General features: G+C 37.6%; 1 protein-coding gene across 2 annotated transcripts in view; it reads left to right on the top strand.

The window, feature by feature from the left end:
- The window catches only part of SPOCK3 (SPARC (osteonectin), cwcv and kazal like domains proteoglycan 3), a 389193-nt gene that overhangs the window by 338442 nt on the left and 31335 nt on the right, over positions 1-19416 (top strand). For both annotated transcript variants that reach the window (XM_073341561.1, XM_073341560.1), the window contains exon 7: positions 13314-13433. In XM_073341561.1, coding sequence (XP_073197662.1) covers positions 13314-13433 — 120 coding nt within the window. The remainder of the gene's footprint in view (positions 1-13313; positions 13434-19416) is intronic.

Here is a 19416-nt window from a genome sequence, read left to right as displayed (position 1 = left end):
TAATTTTGTAAACAATACAGTGGAATTACCATCAGTCTTAGTGAAAGTTTGTTGGAAATTATTTTCCTAGTAAGTTTAAGGTTTATCACGACTCAGTTTCCACACAAGCATTCCTTTGTTAATTGAAAGGCCAGTTGATAATAATTACACCCAGTGTACAACAAAAGCATATACTCCTTGTGGCAAAGTTCCTCCTCTGCCTTGATGGGTCCTGCGCTTCTTGGTGGATTTGCTCACCTCAGAGATTTACGGAAGCCCTCAGTTTGGTCACTTTTGCCAGTGGCTCAAACCTGCCGTTCACTCAGCTAACCTCATCACTGGCCAGCATGGGTAAAAGGAGGAGAACAATCCCTGCAGTCTCTGCTGACCCACCTAGTGGTTTGCGGGACAGGCCAGGGACCTTCCCCTCTGGTGGGACCCACAGTCCAGGTCAACTCCTCACCACAGGACCTTCCTCCTGACGACACTTGTACTCCTCAGTCCTCCAGCTGTATGCCTTCTCACTCTCAGCTTTTTGTGTGCCTCTTGCTCCCAGCTCCTCCCAGGCACCTCACTAGCTAAAGTGAGGTCCTTTTTAAACCAGGTACCCTGATTAGGTACCTAATTGCCAGTCCTAATTGATTCTAGCAGCTTCTTAATTGGTTCCAGGTGTCCTAATTAGCTTGCCTACCATAATTGGTTCCAGCAACTTCCTGATTGTTTGGAACAGTCCATTTTCTTACTCGGAGGAAAAGGGACTTGCTTAATCTAGGTCTAATGTATCTACCTTCTATCACTCTCCTCTAGCCATCTGGCATGACCCTGTCATCCTATATTCTACACCTAACAGCAATTTAGTTTTAAGCACTGGACAAAATATTCACAACAAGATCAGGCCCTGGAGGCACCTTGCCATCATGGCATTTTCCAGAGGGGTAAGGAAAAGCACTGACAAAGAATCTAGAACCTAGAGAACCTGTATTTTTTTATACACTGACAAACAGGTGATGTCATTGTCAGTTATCAGACCTTCGCTAAAGCTAGATGAGGGAATTTTAGGGTCACTCAAATCTTATAACTAGTATTTTAAGGGTCACTACAACTAACTTATTTTTCTCATGATCTTATCCTTTTACATACTTTGGGCTTATCACTCATGCTAAAAATCCAAACTCAATTTAAATCCATTGTCTGTTTAGGCCTAATGTGGACCCATATCCCTAGAAAGGTCACTAGCACTTACATGTTGAGGAGCAATATTGTTAAAAAATAAATGTTAGGGAAGAAAAGTAGGTTTGCTGTGGGAAAAGTTGGTTTCCATGAACTTGTTGATATGTACCTCAGCATACCTGAAGCTGCCTTTGGTTGGGTATAGGGAATGATAAGAGAGAGGAGAATATAACTTTCAGCAATAAAAGACAGCATATACCTTACAGTATTTCATCTTTCAGATAATAAATTAGGAAATGAGCATTGTATTTTTTAAAAAAACAAACAAACAGACATTACAAGTTTTTAGCACATTTTCACATTTTAGTTGTTTAGAATATCTTGGCATATAAATTCTGCATGTTATGAATCTCTACTGTGCATTATAGTTTAGTGTGTATAGTTTAGTTAATATAGTTTAGTGAGAGTTGTACTGGGCCTTAGTCCTGATATTTGACTCTGAGTGGCCTTAACAATTGTGTGGACACAATAAGATCAGATTTATTTTAATGAATATGTAATTTAATTTAAATCATTTTAAATTTTATGATACGTTAATCAAGAGCAGAGTGTCTGTATGGAACATTAATTTGAGGCAGTAAAAACAAGCAGCTGTAGTTCCCTGATATGATATCTGCAGTATTTATATTAATTATCTCATAAGAGAATAACTGGAGTAGAAAATCCATTATGTTTAGTTAAATAGTGAGGAAATCAAAATGCTTTTATCTGTTAATTTTAAGGTATCCTCCAGAAACCATAGGCTTTAAAGGTAACAGATGGCCAATATGTTTAGTGGGATTATAAAAATACAGTAGTAATATTATAAGTGTGAACTTTTCCAATTTGCAGCCTTTTTATTCTAATTAAACAAATATGGCTATGAACAAAATGACTAAAACAATTGCCATATTTTTCATTTTCAAGTGTAAGTTTTTTGTACTTCTGCCAAATTTATTGTCATTTTCTGACATGTTCACTGTGTGAAAATACTGTTCTCCTAATTTACAACAGACATGATACAAAAATAGAAATGATTCTCTGTAATGCAGAAGTAATTTATCCATTGTTTAATTTAAGGGGAAATGTCTGTTACAACACACTTAAATATTACTTTAACTGCTAATCAAAAATAAATGTGAAGTAGGTTTCAAGCTCGGATCCTATATACTTAAGCTTGTCAGAATTTGATTTTGATTTTTAAAATATTTTTTATGGCTAACATTGATGTTTATTTTTAAGCAATTTTTAATTTTTTTTATCAATTTACATTTTCACAGTTGTGTAAAATTGTGGATTTTAAGTTCCCCCCCCTCCATTTTTATCCATTTAAATTTTCACATTTGTGGGAAATAATGGGAGGGTCAGGCAATTATTTAATGACAGTAGACATTGAGATCCAAATGTTAAAGCTTTATCAATGGTTAAAAATACAAATGTCAACATCACATGCCAAAATATACGGAATAAATATCCTTAAATGAAAAAATCATACTACTTTACCCGTCATTCACTAGTCTATTTGTAACAAATCTAATTCAGAAGTCTGAATCACTGGATTTTAACTCTCATAAATTCTTAAACAGCATTTTTCTTACTTTGCCTATCTGTAAATTTTGATTGTTATTGATGGAAATATTTTTCCTCAGTTTGTGTATGTACAGTGAATTAAATGTTTACCAAATTTACGAGTGGTAATACTTATGTACATGCTTAATTTCAGTGGGTTCATTCATCTGCTTGAGATTAAACACATATCCATGTCTTTTCAGGATCACACCCTTAAATGATACTGATACTGCATGGGTGCTGCACTATATTACATTCCAAATGTTGGCCATCAGAGGTACTGTGTATAAAAGCAGGAGCAACAGCACAGGCCATATGACCGACTTTCTACCCTTTAAGGAGAATAGTGTGTCATATAGTGAGAGAGCGAATCACATGGATCTGATGTACAGGGATGACCCCATATATTTCTTGCACCACAGTACTGGATTTTAGGATAATGCTCTATGGAGGGGTACTTCCCGATTTAAGGGCTCAGTGCTTACTATATATTATTATTTATATTACCACTCTTCTACTGTCTTCTGTTCTGTATATAGGGAAATAGTCATTTTACATATCTAATTAAAATGGACTTTAATAGCTTTTTGAGGTTTGTCCCTTCTGGTGTTCCTCACAGCTGTCAAAGGTTCTGGCCTTTGAAGTAGAGACTAAACTGAAGCCTCTTGTGCTCTTCTCTTTGGATGTCCTGATGGAAGTTAAGCATCCAGTATTAATTTTTGAAAACAGCAGAGATCCAACCTCTGCCTCCTGGGAGGTTGCCTTTCACTTGAACAGATTCAGCTTTGTAAGCTAGTACAGAGTACAAAAATTGAATCCTTATTTTCCTACCCAGTTAGGCTACTTTATGGTATTCATTTCCCTTGGATTTTTTGAAGTTTTTGAAGTAATTCATAAAAATTACTATATAAAACTATTATATTTTCAATGTTCATATACTTTAGTGCAGTAAATTTATATTTTGGTCATGTAGCCTATATTAATATAAATAATTTCCTGCATATTATTCCAGAAAGAAGAGATTGTTTGTTTTAAATGTGCAAGGAAACTTAGTCCATCACACTGTTTCAGAAATATATGTTCTATTTCTCTTTATAATTTTCAGTATCCCTATTTTTACTTCTCTCTCAATTAGCATTAGCTCCAGATTTGAAAATGCAGCGGAGGAATATACACTGATTAGCATATTCAGATATTCTGCTTCCAATCAGTAAATTATATTCAAATGCCAACACAAATTCTACCATTTTCTGTATATGAAAACAAATTGAACATTTGGTTTCTCTTAACATTTATATAATATTTATTATAAAGATATTTCTAGAACATGTACTTATGAGTTTTCAAATTCCTTCATTTGTTCCATAGCTATATATGTTGGTTTTCTAAAACCAGTCAGTTTTTATTACGTCAAAAGATAGCAGAAGAAAGTAACCTTTGAGCTGGTGACTTTATTTCACCCCACACTAATTCTCTTAATGGCTACTAGAATTGTTTGTAATAGCAGAAATGCCTTGCATTTGGTATTAGACAAGAGCAGAAGCACTTCTTGGCAGGTTCCTGAATGGATTTGTCTGATATAATATGCATTTTTGATTACTGTCTAACCTTCCAGAACCTTTACTGTCTGTCTTTTGCCATTAAAGATTCATCTGCCACTCTATCAGGTGAAATAATAGTCTGAATAGATCTGAATTACCTCATCTAGACCTATTTTAAATCAATGCAGACCAATGATATCATTTCAGTAGCATATCTCTTCAGAAAAAGATCATTTGTAAGAGAAGTACCACCTAAACATATTCCAGAATGCAGAGACATGTTAGTAAGGTTACTCAGCATATAACATACCCTTGATCAAGCATATACCTACAGCACACACCTCAAAAACATTAAACTGGCCCAGCTACAACATACAGCAGGGGTAGGCAACCTATGGCATGCGTGCCGAAGGCGGCACGCTAGCTGATTTTCAGTGGCTCTCACACTGCCCGGATCCTGGCACCAGTCCTGGGGGCTTCGCTGCTGGCCTGGGATTCCATCCGCTGGCCCCGATCAGCCCGCTGCTGGCCCTGGGTCCCAGCCACCGGTCCCAGGGGCTCCGCTGCTGGCCTAGGGTACTGGCTTCAGCCACCCCCAGCTGTGGCCCACTGGCTCAGCACCCCCACCTTAAACATTGTTCTAGCGCCACTGTCCTGGGATATTTTTAAGTCCTGATTTGCTGCCTACCTCACTATCACGCCACATGGAACAGCGCACTGCGCTGAGATTAGAGATTAGAATGTACATGCAAGAACTGGAATCAGAACTTTGTTAGATTTCAAGATTTCCAGTGATTTGGCCCAATGCCTTCTTTTCTAATTAAACCTGAAAAGTTGAAGAAAAGCGACTTGGATTTGTCTGTATTTCAGTGGATGGGTGTTGAAGATTTTGAAATGCAGCTCATTCTGTTAAAAAGCTCAGAATTGTGGGCATCAAAGTTTGGAGATCTGCAGAGTGCACTTGAAGCTACCGAGAGAGATCATGGGGCCTCTATTTTCACCTGCTGGACGTCCCTGCCAGTGAAATGTAACTGTTTGAAGAAAATTGCGTTTGCAGTGCTTTCAGCATTTGGATCCACATACCTGTGTGAACAGGTATTTTCACACATGAAATCTGTCCTCTGTCCCCCTCGGAGCCAGTTAACAACTGATCACTCAGAAGCCTATGTGCAGCTTAAAGTATCCAAATACATGCCAGACGTTGGAAAACTCAGCAGGGAAAAGCAAGGGCAAGGATCACACTAAACTGATAAGATCTGCATTTTAATTTAATTTTAAATGAAGCTTCTTAAACATTTTAAAAACCTTATTTACTTTACATACAACAATAATTTAGTTATATATTATAGACTTATAGAAAGAGACCTTCTAAAAATGTTAAAGTGTATTACTGGCACACGAAACCTTAAATTAGAGTGAATAAATGAAGACTTGGCACACCACTTCTGAAAGGTTGCCGACCCCGATAGATAGCTTTATACATTGCTTAGCAAACGTTTGTGCTGTGTGAGGGAATGGGTGCTTGTGGCATGCGGGAAGAGCTGTATCAGATGTATTGGAGAAAGACATAGAAAAACCAACACCAAGGAAACAAATTCAGAATATTTAGAAACTTCCAATGGGTCCGGAGGTATTTTTGTAACTTTAAGAGGTTTTAGTTAGGGTTTTCTTCTGCAGTCTAATTTGCTAATTTACTGGGAGTGATGGTAACATCTATATTTACGATTACCTAGTTGTTTTCATTTTGGTCACTTATGACTTTCTCAAACTCACTTTTTGGGTTAAAATTTTATAGACTTAAGCTCTGACTAAATGTGGGTATTTTTTGGAAAGTTTAAGCAAAATTTGTTCATTGGTGTTTGAATGGGGGGGGAAATGAAAAAATACATCCCTAAATAGAAGGGAATAGAAGGTTGAAATATGGCAGAGAAACAGAAAAATTGGTTTTGATATGACCAAGGTATTAGGGTTTGACAGTCACATTTTGCACATGTACAGTAGTTTGTATGCAGTTTTGTAACACTTTTTACTAATATCCTAAGTTAAGAAATCCTTCAGAGAGAGAGTGTGTGTCTGTCTCTACCTTAAGTGCTCAGAGCCTAACCTAAAGTCATTGTAGTCAATGGGATTCTTTCCCTTAATTTCAGTGCTTTTTGGATCATATCCTAAGAGCACACAAGGGCTGGTCAAAATTTTTCCATTAAAACTGTCTTGTCACAGGAGAATGGATTTTCAGCTAAACAGATTTTTTCATTAAAAAAAAAATCTGCTTTGCGTAGAAATTTTTTTTCATCAAATATCAGAGCACCCAAAATATTTTGGCCAAAAACAAATATTTTGATTCAGAAACGTGGCCGTGGTGTATCATGAGAATAGTGGTTTTGTTTCCTCATGTCTTCATTCTTCTCTATGGGCCAAGCTACTAAGTCAGACTATATATCCCATATGCACAGTCGCCACTGCCACAGCACTGCGTCCCTTCATCAAGTCGCGAGACTTTTGGTGGTTCACGCGTTGATGCAGTCCAACCAGGGAACCAAGACTATTGAGGAGAATGGGAATATGAGGGATCTGAAATATAACTCCCATGACGCTGCAGTGACATTTCTGAATCAAAACATTTGGTTGTGTCTTTTTTTTTTTTAATTTTTGCCAAAAAGTTGAAATTCTCTACAGGAAAAAACCTGTATTATCTGACTAGTTCTGTGAGACACTTTTATAGGACAGCACGATGGAATTTTTTTTTAAGAAAACAAATTCCATGTTCAAAAGGCCAAGATAAATAAAATGTTATAGTTGCACATTAAGCATTCAGAAATAAGACAATGCCTATGTTAAAATTTTAGTACAATATTTTCTTAGGATCACATAATATTTATAAGACAATATTATATAATTTTTTTCTACAACGTCTATACTGTGCATCGTGCAATTGGTGTGGTTAATGAAGCAGAGCACTCCAGGAACTCTGCCCCCATTCACTGTTCACTTGCATATAAATTACATTAATGAACATTTTTCAGAGGAACAGCCGTGTTAGTCTGTATTCGCAAAAAGAAAAGGAGTACTTGTGGCACCTTAGAGACTAACCAATTTATTTGAGCATGAGCTTTCGTGAGCTACAGCTCACTTCATCAGATGTTTACCGTGGAAACTGCAGCAGACTTTATATACACACAGAAATCATGAAACAATACCTCCTCCCACCCCACTGTCCTGCTGGTAATAGCTTATCTAAAGTGATCAACAGGTGGGCCATTTCCAGCACAAATCCAGGTTTTCTCACCCTCCACCCCCCCACACAAATTCACTCTCCTGCTGGTGCTAGCCCATCCAAAGTGACAACTCTTTACATAATCAAGTCGGGCTATTTCCTGCATAGATCAAGGTTTTCTCACATCCCCCCCACCCCCATACACACACAAACTCACTCTCCTGCTGGTAATAGCTCATCTAAACTGACCATGTGTTTTTTCTGGCATACACCGGTACTGCAGTACAGCAGAAGATGAAGTCTGTATAAGGTTGTGAGGAAAATTGCTTGGTACTGTTATATTGTATTATTTAAGAAATAGTATGTGATCAATGATTTGAAGTCCGTGTCAAAATGCGTAGTCAAAAAGGTAGTAAGACTGTGCACTCTACCCTTTACATCAGTTGTAGTCTTCCTTTTCTAGAGAAATAAGTGAGAAAAAGCAGTCTATGGTATTATTCTGTGATATGCAGGGATATCTTTTCCTGCAATGAATTACAAAATAGCATTGAATAGAAGATACAGAAGTTCTTATATGAAGCACTGTAAAGTGAAATTAGGCAATATGTCAGTATATTTATCAACATGTTTGGGGGGGTTATAAATCATTTTTATTACAAAATATCAGTATGGATGTCTAGCTTTAGCCATTATTATGTCTGTTAAATCAGTAATACTGAATTTTTTTGATTGTGCTACTGTACCTCATCTATGCTTTTGTGCTATGAAAGTCTGACATTTCATTTGATTTCTGGTTGTTTTTTTTTAAGTTTACTCCAAAAACATAGTTTGCAAATAATTTTAAAATGGATTTGACAAGCTTCCGTACAATACCATATAAAAGAACTGGTCACGCAACAAATCTCATGTAGAATGAAGAGCTCTTTCACTTGTGAATAACCTACTCTTGGAGCTTCAAAGGCACTCAGATTAGTCCTCAAGGTAAATAAAAACCTAGGATTTGTAGGCCAGATTCAGAGGTTAGTCTAAAAGACTACAAGGAGTCTAAGTTTATTTAACTTACACACTGAGGAGACTAGAAAATAGTTTGTTGCTTCAGATTAGATTCACTTCATAGTTAGTTTGATTCCTTTAACTTTTATATTTATTTATTTAGATTCACAAGGCTAAAATCAGATCCCTTTAAATTTACATAGATTTCTGTATGCTAACTTAGTCTCAGGGTATATCTACACTGCAACTATACACCCACATCTGGACCATGTCAGCTCACTCGGGTTTGCATGCTCAGGTTGTGTGGCTATAAATCTGCAGTGTAGACATCTGGGCTCAGGTTGAAACATGGGCTCTGGGACCCCTCCGTCCATGCAGTGACTGTTAGACCCTGATTGAGTAAATTAACCTCTCTAACTATTTTTATAGGATTTTATCCCACTTTCTTTACTAACTACTTGGTTGAGGAGCGCTTTGGTTTACCTGACTTCAATATTTGCCATTACTCAAAAGAGTATCTTTGCAGTTTGTTTGTGATATTGTTTCTTGTTCAAGGAATTGTACCCACACATAGTTAAAGCCTCAGCTGGTGTAAATTGGTGTAACTCTATTGACCTATGCCGATTTACACCAGCTGTGATCTAACCCAAGGAATATATATTAAAAAATATTTTGTTTTGGCAAAAATAGTTTTTAAAAAGTGAAACTAACTTCATCTACATAAAATGGCAGGACAGAATAGGTAAATAGTTACTACAACTGCACCCAGTTCATTATCGAGGCAGGTCCTTCAGGGTCACCGATCAGCTTTGCCATCTTTTGTCAGAAACTTTAAGCATAAGTAGTAAGTCAGAATTCAAACTATAGTCAGCCAAATCAGCTCCTACACTGACTTAGTTTCTGGTGGGTCCTAGCCCTTGTGATTAGATTAGTGACTGAGTGACCATTTGATCTCTCAAAGGATCTCTAGTTTTTGTTCAGTCATTTGTGACATGTATCTCTAAGGCATTCCAGCTTCCTTTGTGATATGAAATTTAAATCAGCCGATGTCCATCTGTAAAGAGATATTCAGATCTCACGGTGTTGTGTAAGGATGTAGACAGAAAAATGTTTATTACCCTTAAATATGAAAAAAAACCTATGTGTTCCTAAAACAAGGTATACTCTGTTTTCCCCTACAAGCAAGTCTGTTCTTCTAAAGCATGGGGAAATCATACATATGTATTCTATAGCTATAATCAACTATTTTACTTCACCTATTCTGTTCCTCTATATGTACTTCCACACAACTGTTTGCTACTCTGTCAGTTTTCCAGCATGCAAGATGTCAAGTTCCACTAAATTCCTTATTCCTGTTTTAATTTGTGAATGGTGGATTGTTTGTCTCAAAATATATTATTGGCATTTTTTTCAGTAATCAAAATTTATATGGATGTTATACACTTTTCTAGAAATTGTATAATGCTGAACTGCTCAAAAGAACTGAATGTTCAGATAAGTGTTTTACTATCACACCTATGTGCCACACCTCTTTAATACCACATATTGTTTGTGAATTGGCTTTCTCCTACTGCTTTGTTGTCAGGAATAGGAAAATCTTGCAAAATATTTTTGGGAAATAGTGAGCAAATTGAAATTGAACTTTCCCAATGGGAAAGTTTAAGAAGGGAGAGATAATAGGGGAGGAGGGAGCCTTGGAAAATGACAACAGGAAAAAACTTTTTTTTTTTATTTCCAAAAAACAAAATGAAATGACACTAAGTTGATATGAAACAAAAATGTTCATTTTGAATCATTTTGAAACATTCTCTGGAAAATCAAAATATTTTGCTTGAAATTTGTCATGGGAAAGATTTTGATTTTCCATCCAGTTCTATTATTTAAATTGCATGTTTATATGCTAATAGTTGAACTACGGATTACAGTATTTATTTAAAATGCTGATGTTTTAGTACTGAAATATGAGATCTTGTTACAGCTCTCTCTGCTGAGAAATGAGGACACCACAATTTTTTCCATGTAAATTATTAAGTGTGCAGATTAGTGAAGTTCCGCTGTATCTTTCTTGTAAATTTCACATATAAAAGACATCTGCTTTTACTTGACATATTAGAAATGTCATGAACCAAATATACACAGTGCATTTAAATTGATAATGTAGTAAATGTAATTACCTGCAGTGCTTGAGAGCTGATTCCAGTACTATAGCTTTGGGGCATAAAATAGGCAAATGACAATTTGTAATCAGGTTGTTTTGCATCGCCTTGATTTTTGAAGATGACGATCTAGTCCCATTTTACAATAATCCAACTAATTAAAATTAGTAACAAAAATTATCATTTTTTCATTCTCTTTTTCTATTCTGGGTCCAAGTCATCATTTAAAGTTTCAGTATGGAACAATAAAGTTTGGAAAAGTGTACTAATTTATATTATAAGAATGGCCCTAATTTAAGATCATATAGGATGTATTTCTCCTCCTCCCACCATCACCCCTCCCATAATGCTCCTCAAAATGTGTGTGTGTGTGTTGAATTTGAGACATAGAAACAGGAATTGTCATGTTGTCCCCCAAAATGGGCAGTACCACATGCTTCAGAGAAAGGTGTAAGGAACTGGGCAGTAGGCAAATGTGGGATAATCTGCCCTCCACATTGTTTTATCCTGATCTCTAACAATGAGAAATTGGTTAAATCCTTGAAGCATAAAGTTTAATTCCCCTTCCAAAATTTGTTAGCATTAACTATTATAACATGGGTAAAAGATGAGTCTAGGGTGGGACAGGATCAGTCTGATCAGCTCACAGCCATCTATACATTTATAGATGCAAAAGATTTATCCTCCTCTCACTTCTGCACACTTCCAGTCAGCAGTGTTCCCCAACCCCGGGGTACTCAGTTTTAGTTCCATTTCAGAGCTGGGAGCCAAGGACATCAAGGAGATGCTGCCTTCTTTTCACACCTATACTAAATAAGATATAGACGCTACATCTTTGGGGTAGGAGTTGATCAGATACAGATGGTCACCCAGGCTGCTTTTCTGGAATGAAGGGTACCCATGGGATCTGTGGAGACTGACAGCATCATGGAATTACTATGGGCTCCTTGCTATTGATGCCAAGATTTTATCACTAGTGTTAACATAAGATTTTGTTTTGAAAAATGTGAAAGGAAGTACTAGACTAGTAAAAAATTGCAACATCAGGGCTATCCAAAGGAATGGGGGGAGAACACATTATTTAAAACCCAACAGACTTTAACAGAGCCAGAGCCTTGATACATCAGCAGTTGCCTCCCCAAGAGTTAGTGACAAGCACCATCACCCATCATGAAAACACTTTGTTTCAAATTGATTCCACCCAATTTCTTTTTCAAACACGCACCTGCCATACAGCCAGTGGGAGAAAGGAAGCTCATTTCAATATTTCCCAAGTAGTACAGCATAAATTAAGGATCTGTGTTGTCTGCCACATAGATGTATAATACTTGTATTGAACTGTCACCAGCAGTAGGTTTGGCCAAAGCAGATCTTAATTTAAAATATCCTATGTGATTATTTTATGTACGTGTAATCTTGGCTCAGGAGCCCATTTTCACTCTACTAGAAAGGTCTGGCTCATTTTGAGCTTACCTTACCCACTCATAGGCCAATACCAGAATTGTTTCGTGTTGCATATTGAGATGAGGAATTCTGATTTTGTGTAAGTTACACAAAAGAGGAACAAAACATGATTTTATAATAAGCTCCAGTTTGTTTATAATATATGTAAATATGTGCACAAATTCAACATGAAAGTCATTCATGAGAAAAACTAAAGTCTCAGAGCTATGTTATGAGCAAAGATGAATAAACAAATATACAGATACTTGTCCCTGTAGAAATCATCGTCTTCGCTGATATACTGACATGCTTCAGTTTTACTCTAAAATCAAAAACAAAACGTCCAGACTGTCATCCATGTAAATAAAATGTGCATTAGACTTTACCACCAAGTTTCTTGGATTGCAAAATAATATACAAAATGCAAATAAAACAATTTGTTTTAACAAATGATTTCTGCTTTGGTCTGGAGTTTATCAGCTCTCAAAAGGTAAGTAAGTTTGGGCTTAGTTTGTGGGTTTGTGGTTGGATGAAGACCTCCAGGGAAATGATCCTGGTGACTGTTTATTTAGTAGGTAGCTATTTCTTCCTATTGAATCAGTATAAATGAAACAGCTCTAGCTTGGTATTTTAGAGAATGCTGGGCTATTGAAGGTGTCTTTGGGATATCATGCTAAAGCCAAGGTCTTACTAACTTGTGGTCATTAGGATCCCTTGACACTTTTCTCAGGAGTGTGAGTGGTTTATTTCCATGTTACGCTATCCTGCCTCCCTCAATTCTCACCTACAGTTTGTTAGATTTGATGTTCTTCCTCACTTCCTGCCCTAAAGTGAATGCTGTTAAATAGCTGCACTTTTTTCCCCAGAAACGGATATATTTCCAGGTGAATAGAGTGATTCCTTTGTGTAGATCTGTGTGGATATATAGTAGTTTGTAAAGTACTTGGGTATCATCTGGATGAGTAGAACTGGATAAATGCAAGATATATTGGAAAATTATTTTTATAAAATTATTTATACTAAAAAAGTCATATTTTGAATGTCTAATTAAATACTGAACATGGAAATTACTAGAGAAAAGGAAACCATAGACCACATGTTGCATTTTCTGTTTTTCACTTTTCAATTTTTAGCATAATTTGAAAGATTGCATTTATCATACAGTAAAAAAAAATACATAACTAAAGAACTTTGTATATTTTATTTCAGTATGCAGTGACCTGGAATTCAGGGAGGTTGCAAACAGACTGAGAGACTGGTTCAAGGCACTTCATGAAAGTGGAATCCAAACCAAGAAGACTAGAATTTTACAAAGGCCTGAAAGAAGTAGTAAGAGATTTCTTCTTTTGATATTTGATATTCTCTTTGCTACTTTTCCACACTTTTGTTTTTCCATTAATGAGACTTTGATTATTCTAGTGACTCTTAAAACTAAGCTTTATACAGCAAACCTGTATAGAAACAGTAATCTATAACTTTGAAAAGTTAATTTTCTTACTGAGATTCTTCTTAGGGTGTAGAACTATGCTTTTGTATCGACATCAAACGTTCACCTCAAGTTTCTAAAAAGGACTATTGTTTTGCAAAACAGTGGCTGATGAGAGAGTTATATGAAACCTATCACTCACAAAGCTATTATTTAGCCCAAGGTTTGATTGCTATTAGTAATACGGCAGAAATACTTTGCTAGATCATGATAATTAGTTGCTCTATAAGGAGGGGAAAAGGGAGGAAGTAACTGCTCCGCTGAGGGAGCCATTTAGCAACTTACCCAATCGTTGGAAAGCTCTGCTGTGTACAAGCTTTTAATTATATGTAGCCCATCACCTCCAGTTGGTGTCACAGTGGATGCTGACACAGAAGAACATATGAAAGAGAAGCATGTAAAATAAAACAGTTTTCAAGGATACACTTCAAAAGAGGAAGAGTCAGGAGTGCTAATGAAGTGGAAATAGTAGGGGAGGCATTTTGGTTTTAGCTACCTTAAATATTTAAATAGAATTCTTGTTTTAGAAAACATCAACAAATCAACTTACATAATTATCTAAGGGCTTTGTTTAAAATGGCAATTACAGCATGCAGTAGAGCTCTTGAGCATGGTGTCACACTGCAGTACGGAGTTAAATTAGACTTTGTAAGCATTAAACCTGTACCCTACATTAACATGAAGAGCAAACTCTCTATGAATTTCTCCTGTATATATGTTGAATGGAACTTGGCCACTCCTGAATGTTTACTTTGGTCCCTTCACTGTTAGCATTTTTAAACTGTTGAGTTTGTTTCTGCCTTTGTTTGTTCAGCCTGGTGGTGAGGGGAGGAGCTGAGCTAAGCAGGGTGACTTGTATAACCCCTTTTTCCGTCCCAACTTACTCGGGAACAGGTACCTTTTGCCAGGGCTCCTCATGTCATTAAGGATAATGTTGATCTTGGGGGTGCCAGCTGAGATGGGAAAATAGGTGGTAATCCTCTAGTCACCCCTCTGCAGTAGTCCTCTTACTTGTATGAATATATGTCTACATGGACACCTGTGGCTATACCTTGATTGCCTACCGAACAAAAAATACAAATAATCAACACTCAAAATAGAACCAACACAATTTTACCTAAGCTATCCTAACAACATACAATGGAAAATGCAACTGATGAGTAAGGTGAAACTGTTATAATTGTATCAGGGCAGTAGGTGACTCTGCAATAGTTCAGCTAATGGCTGCAGCTTTCAGCAGCAACATAAAGCTAACCAGTGATCTTAGTTTTATACATGGATCCACCCCAACCCTGAGTGTGCATTCTCCCTTAAGTTTATACTCCTGGGCCCTCTCTTCCATTGGTGCACAGGGTAAGATGGAGTCCAGGACAGCTATCTGTACATCTAACGAAGGCACTCCAGATGAAACACAAGAGTCCACATGAGACAGTTTTGTATTGCAACCAGCATAGAATGCACAGTATTAGCTGATAGTAACAATTGTTATCTGTTGGAGAATAGTAGCCCATGATTCTCACCATACAGTAAGTTCCCCGTCTTTTCTTAGACATAATGTAGCCACACTAAGACTTAGCAGTCTCTCTTCAACCCAGAGAGCATAGCCCAGGGGTTAGTCACTCATTTCCTCAATTGTCTATAAGCCAACTTCACACCAGCTGCGCAACGACAGTTTCTGGCTTCCACTCTGTGCCTCAGTGGGGAGAAGGAGGCCATGAGCTGTGGCCCAGCACTAGCAAGTTGTCAACAGTAGTGCAATCTTAACCCTGGTCACGTGTCTTCAACCCTAGCAACTCAACACAGGGCTCCATCACAGCTTTTCCTTACCCAAACCCCCAAAAGGAGCAGTAGCTCTCAGTTTCAGCTCCTTTCCCTGATATGGAATCCATGACCTCTGACCCAGGAAGCTGAGTCCAGCCTCAGAGGGTGCACACCACTGTACCATGGAATTTGTAGTCCTTCAAAGCCAGAATACAGTACACAGACATCAGTGTAACGAGAATGCCTCTAATAGGGATGAAAGGCTCCTCAAGTTAGGGCCTATACTTGGTATAAAAAGTCACTTTGTAGGAGAAATTGAGAGCTGGTAACAGGAGAGTTTTGGCAGGAGTTTAGAGGAGGAGTATGAGAGGCTTTCCTTTCAGCTTCAGCTCTACATGCAATTTCAAGATGGACTGAGGTTGAATCGTGATGGTGAACTGAAATGGATGTGCCATATTTTCTTTCTTCCGTGAAGTGACTTCCTGTCCATGAAGTACAAGTTGATGGATGTGCTGAAGGAGAAGATTCTTGGATTGGAGAGACAGGTAGAAACACTGCTGAGAATCAGAGAAGCTGAGTAGTTCCTAGATAGCTAGATTCAGGAAACATCGGTACTCCATGATCAAGGAAGAAAGGAGCTGGCCACCAAGGAGTTGGAAAGAGAGGAAGTCAGAGAGGCATAGTGCCATTCTGAACAGCTGGAGATAAACAACCATAGGCAGGCTAGGGCCTCCAGAGAAGAAAGGACCAGGAGGAATTCCACACAACTACAAGTTTCCAGTTGATACCAGGTCATCAGTGTGTAAACTGTGGGAGATACTTCTCAAGATCCAGCTGGCCCAAGGGAATGGAGACATATATTGGACACAATGTGGATGGCAGCTTGGCCTAATCTGTAAGAAAATCAGTTTTGTTCACAAAGAGTTCTCCAACCGTTCAAGGAAGACAGATGCTCCTTCTTGGGGATTCAATACTCAAATGTATCAAAACAACATTCTGCAAAGGAAAGATGGACAAAGTGTGCTGCCTTCCCAGAGCCAAGACACAAGACAGCATTCTAAGATTGGATAGGCTTTTAAAGTCAACATAAAAGGATCCATTGGTAATGAGTCATATCAGCACTAAGGACAGTGTGTCACAGGATATCTTGCAGATAGTAGATGGCTTATCCAAATAATTTTCTCTGTGATCCTTTCTGTCCCAAAAGCGATGGTAGACAGAAGGTAGAAGATTCTGGAAGCGAACCACTGGCTAGGTAAGTGGAGTGGGGTTTGGGCTTTGTGGAACGTTGGTCCACCTTGTATGAAGAGGGGGCTATGTAGTTTGGCTGGCCTCCACTTCAATAGAAGGAATTCCTGGGGACAGGCTGGCTAGAGTAGTCAGGAGGGCATAAACCTTGTATCAAAAGGGGAGGGTAAAAAGTGGGAAAATATGAGCACTCAACACAAAACTAAGATATTGAGAACAAAATTAACGAGGAACTAATGAGCATGAAGAGAAGAAATTCTATCCACTAGTGCTAGGAGTCTAAGTAACAAACAAGAGGAAGTGGAATTGCTCATTTATGAGCATAAATTCACTCTAGTTGGTATTGCTGAAACCTGGTATACATGGCAAAAGGGGAGGGGAGAATGACAAGCTATGTCAAAAATGGCATTACCTGTTTTCAAGTCACTGATAACTCAGAAGAAAATGATCTTGAATGCTTATGGATCTATGCCTGAGAGATAAACACAAGATGGGGTGTTAGTTGGTCTGCCACAGAACACCAAATCACACTAGAGAATAGGATGACCAGTTCCTTACTCACCTATCTATAATGTGTAGGGGGGGGGAAATTTGATCAATTTGAGTGACATATGCTGGAGATCTCAAGCTACCAGTACTAAAACATCCTTGGAATTTCTAAATATTACAGATTAAAGCTTTCTAACTTTAAGAGTGTTTCATCCAAGATAGGGGAATTGTATATTATACTTCATCTTGATAGATAAGGAGGAACTGATAACAGATTTAGATACAAGTGATTGTGTCTTGAACACATTTATAATTTACAAACCAAAGTCCAGACCAGTGTTGTATATACCTGGTCCCTTAAAAGGGGAAAGCTGAAAACAATTATGAGCCAAATCAGCTGGGAGGAAGAATTTAATCAGAAAAATCTGAATGATGATTGGGAATTGTTTAAGAATACTTTATCCAATGTCTATAAAGCCACAATCCCACAACTGAGGAAGGAGGCTGTTCTGGTTTAAAAAAAAAAAAGACTTGGTTTAGAGAAGTGAAGGCAGTTATTAAAAAAATTATAAATTAAACAACAAATAGAAGAAAGGGGAAGATGATAGTAATAAGTATAAATTATAAGCTAGGAAACAAAAAAAATTGATAAGGGAAGCACAAGAGAAATCTATGTCCAGTAAAGTTAAGGAGAATAAGAAGGAGGTTTCTTTAGTATATTAAGAACAAAAAACATTCTAACAATGTAATTGGTCCATGATTAGATAGAAATGGTAGAATTACCAATAATAATGTAGAAAGGCAGAAGTATTCAATAAATATTTCTGTTCTGTATTTGGGGGAGAAACACATGAGGTATCATGTGCATCCAATGAGGTGAGCTGTAGCTCACGAAAGCTTATGCTCAAATAAATGTTAGTCTCTAAGGTGCCACAAGTACTCCTTTTCATATCATATGACAGCACTCTTTCTATTCCACTAGTATCTCTGGAAGATATTAAACAGCAGCTACCAAAATTGACCTTTTTATATCAGCAGGTCTGGACAACTGGCATCCAAGAGTTTTGAAAGCTGGCTGAAGAGCTCAATGGACCATAAATGTTGATTTTCAATAAGTCTTGGAACACTGGGGAAGTTCCAGAAGACCGGAAGAAAGCTAATGTGCCAATGTGTAAAAAGGGCAAATGGGATGACCTGGGTAATTATAGGTCTGTCAGTCTGACATTGATCCTGAGCAAGATAATGGTGTGACTAATACGGGACTCCAATAATAAAGAATTAAAGACAATATAATTAATGCCAATCAACATGGGTTTATGGAAAATAGATACTATCAAATAAACTTGATATCTTTTTTGACAATATTATAGGTGTGATTGATAAAGGTAATAGGGCTGATGATAGACTTCTTTAAGGCATTTGATTTCATATTGCATTTTGGTTAAAAAACTAGAAACATTAAGATATAACATTAACATGGAACACTTGAAATGGATTAAAACTGGCTGATAGACTTCAAAACGTGATTGTTAATGGAGAATCATCATTAAAATTGGTATGTTACTAGTATGGTCTTGCAAGGATCATAGAATATCAGGGTTGGAAGGGACCTCAGGAGGTCATCTAGTCCAACCCCCTGCTCAAAGCAGGACCAATCCCCAATTTTTGCCCCAGATCCCAAATGGCCCCCTCAAGGATTTAACTCACAATCCTGGGTTTAGCAGGCAAATGCTTAAACCACTGAGCTATCCCGCCCCCCAATCAGTTTTTGGCCCCCCACTATTTAACATTTTTATTAATGACCCAGAAGAAACTATAAAATAATCACCAATACATTTTGTAGATGACACAAAAATTGGGGGAGTGGTACATAATGAGGTGGACAGGTCACTGATAGCAATCTGAATCACTTGATAAGCTGGGCACAAGGAAAAAATATGCATTTTAATATTGTAACCCTTCTGCCAGGCCAAGTTGATAGCAGCAAGGGCCGGGTTCAGTACACAGGGGTTCCCTCTCATCAAAGCAAATGCAAAACTGGCTCGAACCCCACCCAGTGACCTGGGAAAATCTTACACACACCCCTGGGCACCTCAAAAAGGCAATACTTCCCCTCTCGCAAGCACAGAGTCTCGGTGTAGCAGAGAATCTTTAACAACATGAGGTAAACGACATCAGCATTAAATTGGGAAAATACCACAACTAGGGTTCATCAACCAAACCATGAGCAAAGACCCACCCCAGCAAATTGGGCCATGTCCTTTCCCTCGGGTTCTTGAGTTCAGCAACCCAAAAATCACCCAAGTCCAAAAAGTCCAACAACCCAAA

Source organism: Lepidochelys kempii, chromosome 4 (assembly GCF_965140265.1).
Source record: "Lepidochelys kempii isolate rLepKem1 chromosome 4, rLepKem1.hap2, whole genome shotgun sequence".
Classification (NCBI taxonomy): Eukaryota; Metazoa; Chordata; order Testudines; family Cheloniidae; genus Lepidochelys; species Lepidochelys kempii.
Note: the sequence above shows the minus strand (reverse complement) of the source record. Positions and strands in the feature narration are given on the sequence as shown.